The following is a 21,602-nucleotide window of genomic DNA, read 5'->3' on the forward strand; positions in this document are numbered from 1 at the left end:
AATCGTCACCTTTTCATACCATACATCTTCATTTCTTTCGTCGTCATCCTGGATCGCAGCTATATACACTTCTTCCACTGTCAGATCTTCTTCGTCTTCCATATCCACCATTCTTACGTGTCGAGTTGTTACTGCTCCTTTTGTCGGCCGGTTAGATGATTTGTTCACTGATTCGGGTGCACTGCTGTTGAAGCATTTTTCCGCGAAGTGGCCTTTCTTTCCACACTTCAAGCAGTTTTTGTTAAATGCTGGGCACATTCTTCGTCTGTGCTCTCTACCACAGCGATTACATGGAATCGTATCATCACTGTGCGATATGCCTTCTTTCCTTTTCTGTCGTACTTCATCCACTTCGACAACAGGCTTTTCTATTATTACTTCGGTTTGTTTTCGTGATTGTTCATAATTTCTCACTAAATCGATCGTTTTTTGTAGGTCGTTGTCATCGTTCAGCAATTCCGGTATCAACTTTGTGTGACGCGTGCCCGCAATGATCCTATCTTTAACCATCGAATCATGTAGCACACTAAAAGCGCACCGTTTTCCTTGTTCTTTGATTCGAGTGAAGAATACATCACACTGTTCTCCCTCACTCTGAATAATTTTCCCAAATATATATCTCTCGTACGTTAAGCACGATTTCGGAACAAAATAAGCCTCAAATTTTTCTTTGAGCACATTAATGTCCGCTTCCTGCGTTTCCGTTAAACCAAAAGTGTCTAGCACTCTAACACTGTCGTCGCCAATGCAGCTCATAAACGTTGCCGCTTGTATTTGTGGTGCTTTATTTTCCAGCCCTGTCGCAACTGAATACCACTTGAACTGACGCCACCATTGTTTCCACTTGGGTGCCATGTTTTCCTCGATTGTGAGCGGCTTCGGTGGTTTAATCGACGCGGCTTGAGTCGACATGACCACATTATCCTCGTTCGGCATTTTCACTGCTTACACTCCAAACTCGTCTAAATTGTATAATTCCAAACTTAGGAAACTATTTCCTTAAAAAATTTGACTGATCCCACTTCTGACACCATGTGTCGTTTGGCCTCCGCTCAGGATGGCATCTCCAGATGGAATGTTTATTCACTGTCATATCAGGTTGTATGTATACAGAGTTCATGCAAGGTGTATTCATGTAAGGTGTGACCGTAGGTAATAATTATAAACTAACGTTACAGGGCCCAGACAGGATATAATTATCCTGGGAAATTTTGATTGTTCAGTGAAGAAAGGCTAGTTTTGCTAAAGGAACGTGCGCGTCGGTTTTGTGTGTTGTACGGTATAGTGTGCAAAATAAAATGGCGGAACTCGGAAAACTCTCGCTTGCAAAATTGAACAATTCGAACTACAGCACTTGGAAGTTTCGAATGGAGATGCTTCTGATTCGAGAAGAAGTATGGTATGTGATCGCTGATCCAAAACCAGAATCACCACCGGAGAAATGGGTCAAAGATGACCGCAAGGCGCGTGCCACAATGGGGCTCTGTATAGAGGATAACCAGGTCAATCTGGTAAAAGACATACCTTCGGCAAAAGAGTTTTGGGAAAAACTACGAGTGTTTCACGAAAAGACGAGTGCAACGTCGCGAGTGTCGGTTCTAGGGAAAATCTGTGACATGAAACTGATCGAGGGTGGCGACATGGAAAAACATTTAATGGAGCTCGAGAGTTTATTCGATAAACTCACAATAGCGGGTCTGGTGCTTCAGCCAGAGCTACGTGTTGCAATGATTCACCGGAGCTTGCCGGAGTCATATGGTGGGCTGGTGACTGCATTGGAGAGTCGTCCGGATTCCGAGTTAACGGTGGAAGTCGTTAAGTCGAAGTTGCTCGACGAAAGCGAGCGAAGAAAAGATCGGTCAGGTAACACTAGCGAACCAAAGGCCATGAAAGGTCACGTGAAACAAAGCCACGGAACAGTTTGTTATAAGTGCGGTAAGCCGGGACATTTTAAAAGAAACTGTCGGTCTAAGGAAAGAAAACAAAATGGCAGTCGCGCAGAGTGCAACAGTATGTGTTTCATGGTTGGCATAAATCAGTCACATGTGTGGCTCATTGATAGTGGTGCCAGTTGTCACATGACGAGCAACAAGAAATTCTTCGAAAAACTCATCGTGTATGAAAAAGGACCAAGTGTCGTTTTGGCCGACGGGAACGTTGCAAAGGCAACCGGTATTGGACATGGAACGATTCGTTGTGTAGGTGCGAACGGCGGCATTATAAAAATCACTTTAAAAGACGTCCTGTATGTTCCGTCATTGACGGCAGGACTGATTTCAGTGGACAAAATGGCGACCAATGGCTACACAATTGCGTTCAAAATCGATGGGTAAGAGATTCGCAACGAGGCCAATAAACTTATGCTGAAAGGCGAACGTTCCGGATGCCTATATAAACTGAAAACGGCTGAGGTGGCAAATACAGCTGAGAAGAAGACACATAATGCTAACTGTGAACACATGTGGCATCGTCGCTCTGGTCATCGGGACCTGAAAACTATCACGAAGATAATAAACGACGATTTATGCACCGGAATGAAAATGGTGGACTGCGGCATTAGTGAAACTTGTGAAAGCTGCATCGAGGGAAAATTAGCACGACACCCCTTTCCAAAAGCAGCGGAGATAAAATCAACAAAGGTTTTGGATTTAATCCACACCGATATCTGCGGTCCAACGCGGACAACAACGCCGGGAGGAAAAAGGTACTTTATGAGTATGATAGATGATTATAGTCGGTTTACTCTTGTCTATTTGTTAGAGAAGAAATCTGATGCTGCCGGTAAAATTAAGGAGTACGTTCGTTTTGTGGAGAACCTCTTTGCTAGAAAACCACGAACAATAAGATCCGACGGTGGAGGCGAGTATGTCAATAACATCTTACGTACTTTCTACGCAGAGGAAGGCATCAAGGCGCAGTACACAGTAGCTTACTCACCTCAACAGAACGGCGTAGCAGAAAGAAAGAATAGATCTTTGGAGGAGATGGCAACAACGATGCTCCTTGACGCAGGTCTAGACAAACGGTACTGGGGTGAAGCAGTTATGACAGCAGCATATATACAAAATAGACTTCCTACCCGAGCGACTAATATGACACCTTACGAAAAATGGTTTGGTCGTAAACCAGATTTAGGTCATCTGAAAGTGTATGGTTGTCCCGCGTACGTGCAGATTCCTAATGTCAAACGAGGAAAGTTCGAAAGCAAGGCACGCAAGTTAATCTTTATTGGCTACTCAGATGAACATAAAGGTTATCGTTTCGTTGATACAGAAACGGATAAGATTACCATCAGCCGGGATGCTATATTCCTGGAGAGTGATGTAGTGCCTGTAAATAAATGGAAGTCATCTGAAGGAAAATTAAAGCAAACAACTACAAGATTGTTAAAAGACACTCAAAGTAATACTTCTTCAGAGAATGTCGTGGAATACTATTTAACGTCGAACCCAATGAAACCAACAACCCGAGAGGAAGTGGTTACAGACAGTACGAGTGATGATAGTTTATTCTTCGACTCAACTGAAGTTGGTGAGACCGTGGATCCCCTGGTCTTAGTGGAACATGAAGACAACGTGGAACCGGTAAGGCGTTCGAGTCGTGTAAATCGCGGTGAACTGCCTAGCAAGCTGAGTGATTACGTAGTAGGTGTTGCATCGTATACCGCAGATGAACCAACAAGCTATAAGGAGGCAATTTCGAGTGAAGATCGAAATTCATGGAAACAGGCGATGGACAGTGAGATTCAATCGCACCAACACAACGAGACATGGGAATTGGTACAGCTTCCCAAAGGAAAAAGAGCATTTGGTAGTAAATGGGTCTTTAAGCAAAAAACGAAATGAATCGGATGCGATCGTGCGTTACAAAGCACGGATAGTAGCTCAAGGGTACAATCAACGCTACGGAGAAGACTATGATGAAGTGTATGCTCCAGTGACAAAGTATGCTACCCTACGAACGTTATTAGTACTGGCTGGAAAGAAGAATATGGCTTTACAACATTTCGACGTTCGTACTGCTTACCTCTATGGTGAAATCAACGAGGAAATTTTTATCCGTCAACCTCCTGGATATGAGGTTCCAGGAAAGGAGGAGTTTGTGTGTAAACTAAGAAGGAGCATTTACGGACTAAAGCAATCAGCAAGGTGCTGGAACGAGAAGCTTTCGGGAGTGCTAAGCAAACTAGGGTTCACTACAAGTTCTGCCGATCCATGTTTGTTTATGGCTAACAGAAACGGAAAAATGCTCTATTTAATAGTTTACGTTGACGACATACTTGTAGGGTGCGAAAACAAAAAGGAAATAATGGGTGTTTATGAACAGTTACTGGAATATTTTGAAATGACTAGCTTAGGTGATGTGAAGTTTTTCTTAGGATTAGAAGTTCAGAAGAGAAATGGCGTTTACAATATAGGTTTAACGAATTACATCAACAAACTAGTGATCAAAACCGGGCTTAGCGAAGCGAAAATAGCGAAAACACCTATGGACCAAGGTTTTCTGAAAGATGAAGTAGGAAGCGAAATACTAGAAGATAGTACCAAGTATCGGTCCGTTGTGGGAGCACTTTTGTACATAGCAGTTTGTGCACGACCTGACATTATGACAACAGCTACGATATTGGGAAGGAAATTCAGTGCTCCAACTGAAAGTGACTGGACAGCAGCTAAACGTGCCGTTAGGTATCTTAAAGGTACAAAAGATTGGGTGTTGAAGCTAGGTGGTGTTAATGATGGAATCGTTTCCGATGGTTTAGTTGCGTTTTCTGATGCAGATTGGGCAGGAGATTCCTCGTCGCGAAAGTCAACAACTGGATTAGTTATATATTTCTCAGGAGGAGCAATATCCTGGGCTAGTCGACAGCAGGATAATGTTACATTGTCAACTATGGAGGCAGAATATGTTGCATTAGCCGAGACCTGCCAGGAGGTATTGTGGTTGCGTCGACTTCTTGGTGATTTTGGGGAGGTTCAAGACAAAGCAACCACAGTGAATGGAGACAATCAGGCCTGTATATCATTTGCTCAATCGGAGAAAACTTCTAAGCGGTCCAAGCATATCGAGACTAAACATCATTTCGTGCGCGATTTATGTAAAAGGGGAGATGTCGTTTTAAAGTATTGTCCAACTGATAGTATGAATGCAGACATTTTAACAAAACCTTTAGGTGCAATAAAACATAACATGTTTTCGAGTAATCTAGGATTAGTAGGATTATAGTAGAGGGCTATTAATTGAGGAGGAGTGTTGAAGTAAGCAATTTCCTACCCCTCAACATTAGCTTGACAGTTGCGGACCGCAGGTTGCTCAACCCTGGAATGATGATTGCATGTAAATTTGATTCCGCCAATAGACGTACAGGAAAGTGCACGTGTTTTTCTCTTCCTTGTTATACATTCAATCCGAACTCCCAGTTTCACTTAATGTGTAATACTGCGTAACCCCCAACAGTATTTAGTTCGTTAAGGAAGTTACAAAGTTGTCGCTGCATCCGACCATACCGTACAGCAGAACGGTAATTACAAGGAAAGAAGAAAGTTAAAGTTTTGCTCAAAAATACGTAGTGACGTGTGCAAAAAGTTACTGAAAATTTAAAGGCTTTAAAGGTAAAGCATCATCATCACAACGTTTTAACGTGTTGGGGTTGAAGCCTATCAATTTCTGTTTATAAATTGACTGTGTTGTGTTATTGATTGTGTTGTGTTTGATTGTGCTTAGCAAGATGTCGGTGTTCATTCCATAGTACGGATATTCTGCGTTTAATCCCTCCTCATTTTCATGTGTGACCTCGAGCGTCGACGTTATGCTAAATAGTTAATCGAATGTGTATGTTTCCACTTTGGTTTGCTATGGTATTTGTGGATGGTAGAAGCGGTATGATATATGATAAGGTTTGGTGTGAGTCAATGGCTGGGCACACACGTACTTCCCCGGGCTGTCCAAAGACCACCAAATCATACAAAAAAAAATTGGGTTCTGTGGTGGACGCTTCCACATAGCAGTAGGCGAAAGAGGAATCGGAGAAAAAATCTCATGTTGTTGGCTTGATCGAGTGGAGGTATCTTTTGATAGCGGTGAAGACAGGAAAAGCAGAACCTACTCGGTTGATGGCGATGGCTGAAACTAAAACTTACACTTTATTACTGTCAATATCAATGTAATTGTGTTAGTGATATTCGCGCATCACCAATACTTCTAACAGTCATGCTGTTGAAGAGTAAAAAGGATGGATTGCAAACAGGATTATGATCTAACCGTTTTTAAGAACTAGGAAGACAAGCATAGCCTTTATTTCGTTAGAACGGCCTGGCCGTATCGACTAATATTAATCCCTTAGCCCGATAGTCCTTGCTATGGGAGATTGGTTCCGATGGGATTTTGGTCCGGTTCGTTCGTATGAAGACCGGCGTCGCTACCATCATGCCACCGGGCCGCCGCGAAAAGAAGCTATGATCGATGTAATGTTTAGAAAACACAAACATATTACTAAGCGGTTCCCGATTTTCAGGTCCTTCAACTTTGTACGTGCAATAACTGAAGATGGCTAGAATGATAGCAATTAAAGCATTTATTTGTGTTTAATTTTAGCAGTCAATGTTTATTGCCATTATGGAACATTTACCTGCGAGTTTAAGTTGATGAACTTTGTATAGAAAACTCTCAAATTCCTCTCGAGCCAACCGGTTAAACGGCCATAAAAGTCAAACCTGTTTTACAAGCTCACGGATAATCCACCCGCCAATTAATCAGGCCCCGGACAATCGATGTTCTACGGTAGTTAAACACACAAAGAAAATGTGTATGAAAGGAACTAGGGGAAACGATCCGAGATCCTCTCTGAACGATACGCATGATTCTATTAGAATGACGCGTACGGGCTGATCGTATGACAAACGCTGTTTCGCTTGTGCGTACGGTAAAGAATAGGCGTTTATGTTCGGCTTTGCACGATGCGGGCAAGACGGGGATGTCGCGTGTGCACCCATCCTATCAGTAACTGAGTTGACGCTGGACGCGCTAGACGAAAAGACTGGCTATTGCATTAAGCCCGTTGCTGGGTGCTGAAGCTTGAACACGTTAACATCTCATATTATCCTACGTAGGTGTCTTTAGTTGTTGCGTTCTTACTCCTGAGTTATCGACACCGCAATGAACGCAAATACCTGATCGGTAAAATCGGAACAAACGCGATTTTATTAAATTTTCAATCTGGGCGTGAACAACGTTGCGCGAAAGAAGTTTGTTGTTGTACGTTTGCTTTATACAGTGTTGTGTTTAAAAGTGGAAAACTGTCCACTTAAAAGTGGAAACTGTGTGGTGTTAACTTTTGTCCCTACGCTCCATGGTTGCTTCGACAAGCGCATTGATATTGGAGGTAGGAAAAAAAAGATCAATGCATGTTGAAGCGTGTGCGACATTATGTGCGAACAAATAAAGGTTTTTGGGTACCAAAAAGCATAATCCTCAACTTGTGGATCAGACGCCATACAATAAACATCGTTTTGGATACCGGTTTGTGCACAGAATTCTGTGCTGTGTTCCCCAAGAAAAGGCGCCCCAAAAAGCAGGATTTTGATTTCGGTTTTTTGAATTCCCACCTCGCGAACCGTACACTACCGCAATGAGAGAAAAAAAAAGGAATGCTATTTACAGGCCAAGGGGCTGAGAAGGACAAGAAATGTTGGGGAAACAACGTGTGGCGCCGCATAAAAATGGGGGCCGTTGAATGTGTGTGTCAGGTAACGGCGGATTTCGCGAGCGAAGACGATTCTGATTCTAGAAACATATTCTAGCGTTTCCATAGCCACCACCCATAACAAGGTCAACTCAGTCCGCAGAACGTAAAGTCCGTGACGGACACGTCATGGGTGTTAGAACATTTTCGATCTGTGCGTGTGTATCAACTATGCGCGGAAATTTGATGCGGATTTGAGTGATGCGCATTTACTTTGTGTAGTGCTTCGACAAGCACATTGATATTGGAGTTAGGAAGAAAACATACTTCCTGGTGATGTCCAGCGCAGCGGTCTCACGAAGACATGTGCTGTATATAAAGCTGTGTATAAAGAGTACGATTTTGAGCTTATCGCAAATGCAAATTTGATATTTATCAATACACAATCAAAAAAAAAGGTTTCCCCAGCAGAATATGGATATGCAATTTGCAATACGCAGAATTTTTCCAGCTGCAAACTTAAAATATTTATTCATGTAAACGTTGGTGACTGTGTGTTACGTGCTGCAAGTGATAAATACCAAAAAAATATTGTAAAACATCCAAACTGTTCGAACGAACTGTATTCGTAAGTATAACCAAAATATTCAGAGGGTTTTTTTAAATTTTATTAAAGAAATACAGCCGTTCCAGGCTTTAAACTACTGTTTGAGCCCGGACGCTTTGGCGTATATAGAGAGTTTTCGCGTATAACAAATTTCCATAGCCATATCGTTTCGAAGAGTTCAAATATAGCCATGTACAAAAGGGTCAGAGTAAATTTCACAATGAAATCACGATGAACTGAGAGGAATTAGCTTATTTTTCATACCTTCCATTTACATAACTAATAAATTCGTTCTATTATTTTATAGCCTTTCCAAATTTAAAGAACTGCCGTTCGCAAAATCCCCTTGATTGTATAAGAGAACTGCCCACATCGAGGCGCTCCGTGTACTGCGGAGACTTGCTGTATTGCATAGGTAGTGAAAGGGTACACATTCAATAGTACGTGCAAATCCGATTGACGGTTTTACAGGGTTCGAAGTAGTTTCAAACAAATTTGAACTTGCACTTCCAACGTCAGTGGTTTTGGAAATATCATTCAAAATATTTAATACTGCGTTAAAAGAATATAACATAAATAACTTAAATATAGAACTTAAGGTAATAATGAACGAAAGTAACGACCACTTCTGTTGCCAATAAACCTACACTATGTTTCTTTTTGACGCTCTGCTTTTTTTTAAAGACTAGAATTTTATTTTAATATTAGTTGGATGGTTTGGTTTTTACAAATAACCCATACACTATCGCCATACTGACTGTGCATAACAGAATATGCTATAATAGGGGAAGTAGAATTATTGTAGAAGTATTGTAAAAATGTAAAAGACAATTTTATAATTTTTATAACTAGCCAACTATATATCTCCCTTACTTAAACTTACTCGCTAAGCTGTAGTTTCGTGAGTTTGCATTAATGTTGACCTTTATTATCTTTGTTTTTATTTTTTTTTTTTTGCTAATTCATTTCAGAATAAAAATGAGTAAAAGAGGTTATAGTGGTAGCATCGACACACAACTACCAAAGGTAACGCGTAAGAATGATGAACCACAGACATCCAGGACAGATACATCGTTGCACAACGAAAGATTCCCCACAGAAAGGTATAGCTTATATGATTAATGGATTGTTATCATTTCACTCATTTGTATATCACCAGAGGTTTTATATGAAAATCTTATTGATTTGCCATTGTTTGATAACGCATACCTATTATACTTTTGTACTATACTTTTATAAATTATCCTTTCCTACTACCGTACGCGTTAACTCTTTTTAGTTCGCCCGTTTTCTAGCGCTAATGCTGTTTGCTTCAATTGTGTTTGTTCGCATTGTCATATGCTGTGAATATCGTTCACTATTTCGCGAACAATAAGCAGCGTGTTTCTGAGCGCATACTGCACATTTTTCATCTAATTATCTCTAACTCTAATCATGCTTGATTTAATTTCACAACCCAGCTGAGAAACAATTTAACAATCGCCAAATCAAATCAACTAGCGAATTGTTCAAGTACTGTGTATGACTGTGTGTATTTGAATTCAAATGCTCACCTAAATTTTACAATCACTTTTAACAAAAGCAAACAAATTGTCAACAAAAATCAAACAGAGAAAATTAAAGCTTCATAACAACTATGGAATTTTGCATCTTCGCTTTCGGTTCTATCAAGATTCACGTTTAAGCATTCCTCGAGGTCTGAATTGCCACCATCGAAGAGGTCGTCCTTGGATGGAAGCATCCAAGGCATTTGAGATTTCCTCATCAACAATTTCCTCCATTATGCCACCCTAACTTGCAGACTTGCCTAATCGTCTGCTGATCCTTTTTGTTGGGCCAAGATCAAGCTCATTCATTTATTACACTCATCTTGCAAGCACATACTTGAAACTATCACTTCGGATGATAAAAAAAGTTAAAATAAACGAAAGCTTCCTTCTTCTAAGGCGGTAGGCTAGGCAGGGGGAGGTGTGCTTATCCTCCCCTCGGTGAAGTGCTCGTGCGATCTGATACCTAACGCGAGTAGTCACCGGCAAAAGTCCGATCCCACGCCTCCGCGTGGCGCTGCTGGATACGGACATACTGGGCCTCACTAACTCGGTACGCCCTAACTAAGTTTGGACGGTTGAGGGCCGCGAGATGTAGGGAACCTTAAGTGGAGTTTGTCGCCCACTCGTATGGTTAACCTTAAAATCCGTTGTGTCTGCAGGAGACCGCGAGATATTTGGAACTGGAAGTGGAGGCATCTGCACGGTGCTCGGACGTCAACGTGTAGAAATCCAAGCAAGCACGGGTAATTGCAGTGCCACATGAAAGGTCAACCCGTAAATCCGTTGTGTCTTCGCAGGCGTGAGTGTTGGGAACGGTATGGTGGGCTGCACCCATGGGGGCGCAGCAGCCTTACGTTCAAACCCAATTATGCCGCGTCTGCAGCAGGACCGAGCATGGAGGATGTTGGAGTTGGACTTTATTGTCCAGTCTGAAATGCGTCGTGTCCTGTAGGTGTGGGGCCGAAGTATAGAGGTTAACGTGAACGGGTGTAAACCGGGAACCGGAGGCTTCCGGCCCGGCCCTTAACGATCCAACCACTATAAGTAGGCCATATCATGGCTCCAGCCGGGGCAGAAACATGCAATCTTGGGAATAGTTGTTTTTGAACGCTATTGAGTGCGCACCACCTCCGCAGTCATGTGAGGCCTTTGCAGGGTTAGGGGATTAGCGCGGTGCCGCCTGGTGCCAATGCGCCGTATCCTCGGCAGTAGGCCAGTGAGTTCTCCTAATGGACTAGTTATCCGGAGTCTCGCTTATACAACTACGACCTTGATCTGTATGAAGCGCAGTGTAAAGGTTGGGGATAAGCGCGGTGCCATCAGGGTGCCAATGCGCCGTATCTCCTCTCTGTTGTGGGCTTAAGCTAACATAATGTGAGACGAATGGTACTGGAAGGGATGCTACGGTCCCTTTTGTTCGACTTTACCTAAAGTCCTCACTGTTAGCTCCCCGCACACAGAACCCCCTTTCACAAAAATTGAGTGGTCGCAGGTACACCAACCGGCTTTTGAACGCATAAGTCAACGGTGGTAGTTGACAGGTGTATCGTGCGGCAAGTATACAAATCGGTGTCTACGTGGGGTTTAAACGCTTGAGGCCGTTAACATGCTCCTTGTGGGAAGTTTTCGGTCGTAGACATCGTGGTATGCGCCGCTGTAGGGGTGCGCCACGTGGGCAATCCCGCCACTGCAGCATCAGACTCGTGAGGTTGAGTGCGCGAAGGGGGACTATGTGGATCCATGGAGGAGCATCATTAGCCCCTTCTCCATGTAGTCTATACGTGGACCGTGCTTTGCCAATCGCGAGGGGAGTAGGCTGAAGCACGGATAGTTTCATTACTCCCGTGTGGATGCCGTGATCATCTCGAACGCCTGACATCTAACCAATGATCATCGAGCGGCGCCGTGGGGCATATGTACCCAGAGGGCCCATGCTGACGTAAATGTCTTAACGGACCATCCGGCATGGGTTTCTGAGGCTTGAGGAGTTGTGGTGGTTCCTGTCTTAACAGGCTTCCTTGGCAAGGAAGTGGGTTCTCTATGAAGATTCTCTCCTCCGACAATCCAAAAGAAAAGAAAAAGGCGGTAAGGCTATGATGTTGTTTGTTGTTTTTATAGAGTCTTTGAGCTGAGCAGCTACGTTCGCCTCTTGGTTAGGCTGCGAGTACCGTCCTTTGGTTTTATTCCGCTTTAAATATAAGTTTTGCGTTTAAAAGGGATGAAAGGAAGGACATAGATAACGGTGATCGGCCGGATGACGATCTGAGTGTTGTTTTAGGGCGGTCGCCGTTGAAGGGATGCAGAATCTGATACGGACGTTCGATCTGATACGGATTCGATGATATCTAAATATCATCCCGCCCCTCCCCCATTCTTTTTCAAATTAGAAGCCCAAACTATCATTCCGCCAAGGGCCTTCAAGGGGATTGACCCGCCCCTGCGCGGGCATATGTTTATCATGGTCCATATGGCTAGGGCTGCAAATCAAACATGGCAAAAGATGAATGAACGTGTCAAAACAGCTTACGATCATTTACTAACTTACTTACTTGCTTATCCGGGGCTAAAATCGCTTCGTGGTTTTGGCCTGCTGCAGGAATCCTCTAAACCTCACGGACGAACGCCATCATTTGCCAATCCATTATCCCGGCTTTTCTGGCGGACGCAACAACGCCATCACTGCACCTCAATTTGGACCTACCACGCCTCCTCTTTCCATGTGGATGACCTAAAAGGACCTTACAGGCTGGGTCGTCCGATGTCATTCTTATGCCGTGACCAGCACACAGGAGCCTGGCGAGTCTAATCCGCTGTACGACAGTGAGTTCGCCGTACAGTTCATAGAGCTCGTCATTGGAACGGCTCCTCCATTGACCTCGGGCAAACGGACAAAAATCAGTCTGAGCATCTTCCTCTCGAACGCGGTTAAGAGGGTTTTGTCTGTTTTGGATGAAGTCCATTTCTCAGAGGCGTATGTGAGTACTGGAGCTATATAAGTTCTATATATACAGTCCCAGTTTTGTTCGTCGCGACAGGTGGAGAAGTTTCCTTAGATTGTAAAATGGACGGTTGGCAGCCTGTACCTTAGCGCGTATTTTTGTATGTCACCCCTGCGTAAGTTAGCAGAGCCGCTGATGGTGCCACCATCAACTTGGTTTTTGCCTCGCTAATCTGCAATCTGAGGGTTTCTGTCACCTGCTCAATCTCTTGGTAAACATTCGCTACGTTGGAGAGCCGTAAACCAATGATGTCTATGTCATCAACGAATGCCCGGATCTGGATTGACTTATAAAACATGGTCCGCGAGGTTTCCACTTCCGAGTCGCGGATGGTCCTCTCTAGCGCTAGGTTGAAGAGTAGACAAGTGGATCTTCTTGTTGCATACCCTTGGTGGTAGCAAAGGGTCCTGAGAGTTTTCCATCCACCATCTTGCGATCATTTACTCTGTAGAATAAGCATATGTGGCACAAGTGGTTTGCCGACAGTAGGTTGAACACCACTGGTCCAACCAACTGTCCATTCGAATAGAAAAGCTCATTTTTGCCAATTTTGCCCGTCGTTTCAATGCGCTTTACCCCATTTGTTGACGGAATTTCTTGCGTAGCGTGCTAGCAAGTGGGAATAAAAAATGGATAAACACACATCGAGTAAGGAGGAGGACTCTAGTAATCTAGGGAAGCTAACAGAATTAACGTATTTTCTATTAGTATTCCTTCAATTGACAAAAACACATTTTAATAGATCAGTAAATCTATGAAAATAAATGCTATGTATTTTCTGTTTAGTTTATTATTTATATTTATACTTATTACATTACTTATTAACTTATTATTAAGTTAATATTTATTACATTATATTATATTACTTATTTTTATACTTAAAGTAACTTTTAATTTTTCTTTACTTTCCTGCTTATGTACTCTTTAGAAGCATTGCAACGGTGCAAGATGAAACATCTTTAGGTAACAATCAATCTGCTGCGACGAAACATGTTAAATCCATCATCGAAAAATCGGTAAACCCTGCATCAACCATCCATGGCGAGTTATATTGTACGTATTTGGCCATATCTATTATTCTTCACCAATTCAAAAAGCAGAACAAGTTTGTAGTCGCAACAGAAGTGTCGGAAGCAGGGAAATTTGATGACATACTGTACCACTACGAATCGCCAAACGGCGCCAGCACCTTATACATCCAAGCAAAGCATAAAAAAAAGTTTGGAGTTAGTATCACGGAAAGGGATCTATGTATTGCCAATGGCGAATTCTCGATTCCCATGTACTTTGCATCATTTCTGGCGGTGGATAAGAAACTTACAGTAGGAGAACCCGAAACCGGCGAAGCTGGACACAAAACTCGCTATGCCATATGTACTAATGCGGAACTTCATAAGAACGTCGAACGTTATTTTACGGAAATCGAGCCAGAAGAGGATGAATCTTTGCAGTTTTGTGCAGAAATAGGCGCAACATGTTATCAGTTCTTTTGCGACATACCAGCTCTGTTAGAGCCATTAAGGCAAACGTATAAAGATAAACTAAAAACCGAATCCGGTTTTTATAAGCAAAAGGACGATTTCTTTGGGAAGTTTTTGCTTATATGCAAATCCAGCAATCAGGAAAATCTTCGTTTAAAGGCAGGACACCTATTGCCAAAGTGGTGTGATAACGTTCAACGTGAGACAGTAGTTGATAAGCTGGAGGCTCTATTGATTAACAGCATACACATACACAACCAACGACGCTACTACATGGACCTTGAACGTATGCAAAACTGGATTTCGGGAATGCAGCTCAACCAACACATCAGTGACTTGAAACGTTCTTCGGAAGAGTGCTTTGAGTCAGGACGCGAGAAATATCCCTGCATTGAAATAGACCCGAAGCGCCTAAAAGAATTGAAGTTGTATGCATTTCTACAGAACGCGCCCGGTTGTGGGGTTTATGAGTTTGGTAGCACGTTTGATTTTAACATAAGCTCTCGCATTTTAGATCAAGCGCTATTACTCTTACAACATGAAACAATATTGGTTGATAGTACAAAGTATACAACGCAGGAAGCTATGATGAATATCCTTGATGATTTGCTGTTGTATCTCAGAGATGTAAATCATTCTGCTATCAAAGTGATCACGATATTAGCGAATCACAGCCAATCCATGGCTGATGGGGTTAAGAAGTTATCAGAAAAGTATTGCCAAAAGATCATTGTTGTAGTGAAGTTGGCAGCAAGTTCCCAAAAGGACGATAATGCTGAAAGGATTCTAGTGCAGGATCTTTCAGAAAAAGCTTCGAACCAGTTGTACAAACAAGCTGAACGAATGTTGTTCGGAACAATCACGCTCCTAAGCAGCATTGTGGAAGCTACCGATGATTTGAGTATTTTAGTAGATGTATTGGAGCTGTGTGCCCAATCAGGGAAACTAGAGGATAAAAACTTAAATGAACATAACTATGAACAGATCAAACATTGGTACGTTCAGCGCCATTTTGAGCCATACGACTACGAGGGAAATGATGAGGAAAATTATGATGATCGATTGATTAATGGTCCAAGTCTGTTACATGTGGAAAGAGCCCTAGCTTTCAACGATGAAGTACCCGTTGCACCTAGTTGTCAAGATGGTAACGGTGGCAAGGTATGTATCTTCCTCAACAATACAGGATTCGGTAAAACAACCTACTTTACCTGGTTAGCTTGGCATTTGTCAACCTCCGATCCATCTCTATATTTGTTAAAAATTACGGCAATGGAATATTCAACCGATTTCGACCGATTGAAACAGAGCGATGTACACAACAGTGACGATATAACAATCGTGAGGATTTTATATCGCTACGTCCATTTGGCGTTGTTTGTACAGCATATAAATAGCCGTAAGATCGCAGAGATTGATAGAGACAGAAGCAATGCCGACGAATGTGCAAAACTGTTATCGTTTGACAGTGACAAGGGCAAACTAGTAATAGAGCAAGCAAATAAGCTGTCAACGAAAGAGTTAATCGAGTTGCGGTTGTTCCAGCAAAAGTTTAACCAACAGAAGCTCGTGCTCATTCTGGACGGGTTTGATGAGATCACGCCATATTACAAGGATGTGGTCATGAAGTATTTCGAACGTGTCGCTCGTCTTAAAGGAGTACGATCGTTATACCTTTCCAGTCGGCCGTACGGGTTTGAAGCGGAATTAAAAAACACCTTCACTTACTGTCAAATGTATCGGCTGAAACCATTTTCCAATGATAATATAATACTTTCGTTACACAAATTTCTTTTGAAAAGCTTAGATGGTTACAAACATTTCAAGGAGGAGCATCGAAACGATATACTAGCTAAGCTGTACAGTACCATCCGAGATGTTTTGCATGATGTGATAACTGTTCCACTATTGCTATACATTGTGCAGATTATCCTTTTGCCCGAGATAAAGAAACATGTCAGTGAAGGGACACATACAATATCGAGTGACATGTTACAAAACGCAAATCTTGACATACTGCATCTAGTGGAACAATTTGTGGAGAGAAAAATAAAAATTTTAGGCACAGATAAGACAGGCACGTCAGATTCTGCCTTTACGACGGCTGCCTCGAAGAAAAACGAGCATCGATTGAAAAAAGAGATAAAGGAACAGCACATGCTGTTAGCCATGTACGTTATATTCGATCAAAACGACAGAGAAAAACTGATTTCCCGCAAGGAACAGAGGCGTGCTATCGAGATAATGGAAGAAGTGCAGCAAGGCGATGAAAAAACGGGGATCGTCCTTGGTGTGCAAAATGGTGTACCTCAATTTCTGCATCGAATGTTTGCCGAGTACTTCACCGCCTGCTGGTTCTTCGAAAACTGGGATCTTTTCAAGAGTGAGAGCATTTTTCACTCTCAAACGTTCTGGTCGCGTTCTTTACGAGAAACTCGTGAATTTTTCGACCGACTTATACTTAGGGCCAGCAAAGGTTGTGACTTACACCTGGCACTGGTGAACAGATCCCATAGACAGATTAAAGAAATACTGCATAAAGATCCAAATGCTGCCACTGTCAGGGATAATGTTGGCCGTTTGCCATTGCATTTGTTACATTATTATTCTGCCGTGGGCGAAGACAGTGACAAACAATGCTATCAATCGATACTTAACAAATTAGACGAAGTAAACCAAATATTAAATTGTGTATCGAATCGAAACCTTGAGTTTGTTAATCAAAAAGACAAGCTTTTCGAATGGAATGCCTTAGATTATATATTTGTTTCTAACGAGGGCTTGTTAATAGAACATCTCTCTACAATTGGAGTTAAGCCTGATATGGATAACTTATTTCGGCAAGTATGTTCCAATACTGTTGACACATTAGTTATGCAGGGAACTGAATATACTTATTTCTTAGTTAATTGTATACATCGAAATGACTTGGTAGAAGAACTGAGCGAACGTGTGGCTGGTTATCTGATCGATGTCAAGAAAATAGATATTTATTCTCCACGTGCAGAACTAAATTCCTTATCGGTGTTGGAAAAGGTGGTAACCGAGAGTAACTTTGCTATGTTTCGTCAGTTAATTACAAAATCAGATGCACAGACATTGAGCTTGGGCGACCGTGCCGATCGATTGTTACAGCTATCGTTGAAGAAGAAAAGTAACGAAATTACATACTGTCTCGTTGAACGGCTGCCCTCGCTCACGTCTAAAATTAACGACACAAAAATATTATTCTTTTGCACGAAAAGCGCAATTGAAAACAATTGTATGGAATTGTTTCAAACATTATTCAAAAAGTTCTGCTTCCAGCAGAAGTTTGATTGCGTTGAAGAAGACAATTTTGTTGATGAATTTGTCGATGAAGGCAGGGATGACACGTTTGAGATCCCTTTTGAAAATGAATGCTGCTTCGAGTTTTCTTACAACTCTCCAGAAGTCAATAAAGAAGCATTATTATCTACAGCAATACACTACGGCAACATACGAATAGTTAGTTTCATACTTCAGAAGACGAATATGACCGTCACGATCGAATTATTTGGAAAGATTATGCAAAATATATCCACGTTGAAATATCAACAACTTACTTACAATCACAGCAAATGTATACCTGCATTCCAATATCTATTCAAGAAGATCCCCGATCTGTACGCTATTGATCGAAAAGGGCTGAATTTGTTTCACAGCATCAGCAAAAATGGTTGCGTGTTCATGCTGCACAGTTTGATTACCATTGGGTTTGATCCAACAAGGATAAACTTGATAACACAGGCAGAAATTCTTCAACAACGTTTAAACGGTTGTAATGAAAAATCTTCGGCCAATATATTTGAGTACCTTCAGCAGCATTCGTACGTGGATTTTCACGCTACGTTAGGTCCAATAGATGAGAGCATTTTTTATAAGGTAATCAGCAAAAGGAGATTTTTAGCCGCCCAAACGCTAGTTGAAGGCAAATTCCGCAATTTATCTCATTCGGGAAAGGAAAATGCGATACTGGAATTACTACACCATTTGCTATTAAAGTTCGACGTTGGACTAATTTTGGAGTTCGCAAAAAATCTGCTTAAGGAAAGTTCTGTTGAAGGTAGAATTAAAAATGACACGTGGCATTCAGTTTATTCATCCATCTGCCAACCGAAGCTGAATAAGCTCCATCTGGTCGAACGAATTATAAATAGAAGGATAGAGATTTTATTCAAAGATAAGACGACTGTTGCAGTTAAGAAAACTGAAGAACAGTTCAAGAAAGAAATAAAGGAACAGCACACTCTGTTGGCCATGTATGTTATATTCGACAAAAACGACAGAGAAAAACTGTTATCCGCTAAGGAACAGAAGCGTGCTACCGAGATAATGGAAGGAGTGAACCAAGGCAATGGAACAACGGGGATCGTTTTTGGTGTACAAAATGGAGTACCTCTGTTTCAGCATATGATGTATGCAGAATATTACACCGCCTGTTGGTTATTTGAAAACTGCAAACGGTTTAAGAGTGAGAGCATTTTTCGCTCACAGACGATCTGGTCGTATCGTTGCAAAGCAATCCGCGAGTTTTTCGACCGACTGATACTAAGGGAAAGTGAAGGGTGTGATTTACACTTGGCACTGGTGAACAAATCCCACGAAGAGATTAAAATAGTTTTGCGTGAAAAACCTTCTCTTGTGGATGTCAAGGATAATGCAGGCCGTCTGCCATTGCATTTGTTACATTATCTTTTAGACGTAGACGAAGACAAAGGCACATCATTCGACCGCTCGATTTTGAACAAATTAGACGAAGTAAATCACATATTGCAATACGCACGAGATGGCGAGATTTTCAATCCAAGGGATGAGCTTTTCCAATGGAACGCTTTGGATTATGCCTTTGTTCTCAACGAGTGGGATTTAGCAGGCTATCTCTTTACAAAAGGTGTCAAACCTGATATGGATAATTTATTTCAACAGGTGTGTTCAAATCATTTAGATACATTACTAAGGCAGGAAAAGAAGTATACAAACAATTGTATGGATCGGAAGGACTTAACAGGTGTGCTGAGCGCACGTGTGGCAAGGTATCTCATTGAAGATAAACACATAGATGTTTTTGCTCCACTTGCAGAATTAAATTCTTTATCGCTGTTGGATAAAGTTGTAACATTAGGTTCCTCTTCGATGTTTCGTCAACTAATTACGACATCAGATCCACAGGCATTGGATGTGGACGATCGTGCCAACCGTTTGTTACAACTATCTTTGGACAAAAGATTTGACAAAATTACAATGTATCTTGTGGAACAACATCCTTCTCTCGTGCCCTTCATTAATGACAATGAAGTTTTATATTATTGTGCTAAAAGTGCAACTCAAAACAATCTCACGGAGTTGTTTAAAACAATCTTTAAAAAGTTCGACATCGAACAGCAGATTGATTGTGCTGCAGAAGACAATTTTAGAAATGAATTTGTTGATTTAGGCACGAATGAAACGTTTGAAATAAAAATCCATTTTGAAGGATATTGCTGTTTCGAATATACTTCCCCAGATCTAGAATTCAATAAAGAAGGATTGTTGATTGCAGCGATACACTACGGCAACGTACAAATAGTTAGTTACATACTTCAGAAGACGAATATGGTCGTAACGGTCGAATTAGTTAAAAGGATTATGCAACAATTACGAGGAGTCGACCACAGTTACAGAGATCATAAAGCATGTGCAGTTACATTCAAATATCTGTTCAAGAAGATCCGCGATCTGCACGCTGTTGATAAGGAGGAAGGGCTTAATTTGTTTCTCATATCCATTAAGTATGGCTGCGTGTACATGCTGCACTGCTTGATTGACATTGGGTTTGATAAAAAAATGATCAATTTAAAAGACCATTGGGATGTTTTGCAACATCGCTTAAACAGTTGGAAAGAAAAATCTTCAGCCAATATATTTGTATGTCTTCAACAACGATCGCTTGTGGATTTCTACGATACCTTTGGCCCAATGAGTGAGCGTATTTTTGACATTGCAATTAGCAACGAACGTTTCATAGTCGCGCAAGCGCTGTTTGAAGACAAATGTCGCACTCTTTCCAACGCTGAAAAGGAAAAGTTTGCTTTCGAATCACAAGCTGTTATGCCGAGAAAATTTAATTTGCAAATTAAAAATCTTTTCATGGATAATAGAAAATAAGATGTGCCATTGTTACGAACGCGAACAGAAATCATGAATGAGCATGCTAGCTGCTACGAGGGGTAATCATAACAATTGAGAAAACCGCATGACCATAAGTAAATAACGCCTGGAAACCCGTTCGAAAGCGCATAAATAATACGAGCCCTCACCATTGATAGGGTAAACAAAATACGATCAACGATACGGTGAAGAAAAAATTATCGCAAATCAGCTGACTCCATACAATCACTAACGGACGTGTACACCCGACAATGTAAGATATGCTAGCGTAAGGAGAATGATTCTTTCGTTCATCTCGCTTTCACTTTCAAATCTCAAGACACATTTTTAGTATATAAGCAAAAAAAAAATTGTTGATAAACTTCACTTGTACTTCAAACCTAACCACGCTATCTTCAAGTCGCTGGGTTGGCAATCGAATTGAACGGAGGTCCACATTAGATACTTACTCTGATTATTCAGACACAATAGGCTAATGTCCGACCCAAATTATTCCGAGCGCCCTTCTATGGCCCTTCCAGTGAAAGCAGAGGTCCACCGTTAGAAACTCAGTCTGGGAATCCAGATAAGAAGCCTAACGTCCGATCCGAGCTGATCTGAAAAGCCAACGGTGACTAGTGCGAGAGTTTCAAGGTAGACCAAATTTCGCTTGGTCAAAACTACGGCGGCGGAACTAGTATGCCGGATTTGTTCCCGCAGCAAATTCAGTCGCTTTCAGTCTATAGGTAGAGGGAATCTAAGGTAGTGTATTGATAGTGAATCAGTTAGAGTTGCAGAAGTCATAACATATACAATTGAGAAGGAAAGGATTACCTTTAGTACTACTATAGTGTACCAATGCAAAATAATCGCCAATATGAATACGCCGCGAATATGAATAGCAATATGAATATATGAATACACCAAAATATCTAAATATCATGAATATAGTTTGACAAAATGGATGTCTCGTGTTATGAATGCACTAATTACCAGTGTTAAAAGATTCTTACGCATAATAGTGCAAACAGTTGTTTTAATTAAATATATCTGCGATTGCGAATCAGTAAAAGTTCATCAGCTACAATAAAAAAATGTCAGATAACCAATTGCCGGTTGTCGTATTTCATTAACTGCTGG

At 41.5% G+C, this 21,602-nt stretch overlaps 1 protein-coding gene across 1 annotated transcript; it reads left to right on the forward strand.

The window, feature by feature from the left end:
• The first annotated feature begins 1,298 nt into the window (after positions 1 to 1,298).
• Positions 1,299 to 21,595, forward strand: LOC128298777 (uncharacterized). The gene is made up of 5 exons (XM_053034562.1): positions 1,299 to 1,863; positions 2,269 to 2,329; positions 14,450 to 16,941; positions 16,987 to 18,444; positions 21,564 to 21,595. The coding sequence occupies exons 1-5, from the start codon at positions 1,299 to 1,301 to the stop codon at positions 21,593 to 21,595; spliced, it is 4,608 nt and encodes a 1,535-aa protein (XP_052890522.1).
• The last annotated feature ends 7 nt before the right edge of the window (positions 21,596 to 21,602 follow it).

Source organism: Anopheles moucheti, chromosome 2, assembly GCF_943734755.1.
Source record: "Anopheles moucheti chromosome 2, idAnoMoucSN_F20_07, whole genome shotgun sequence".
Taxonomy (NCBI): domain Eukaryota; kingdom Metazoa; phylum Arthropoda; class Insecta; order Diptera; family Culicidae; genus Anopheles; species Anopheles moucheti.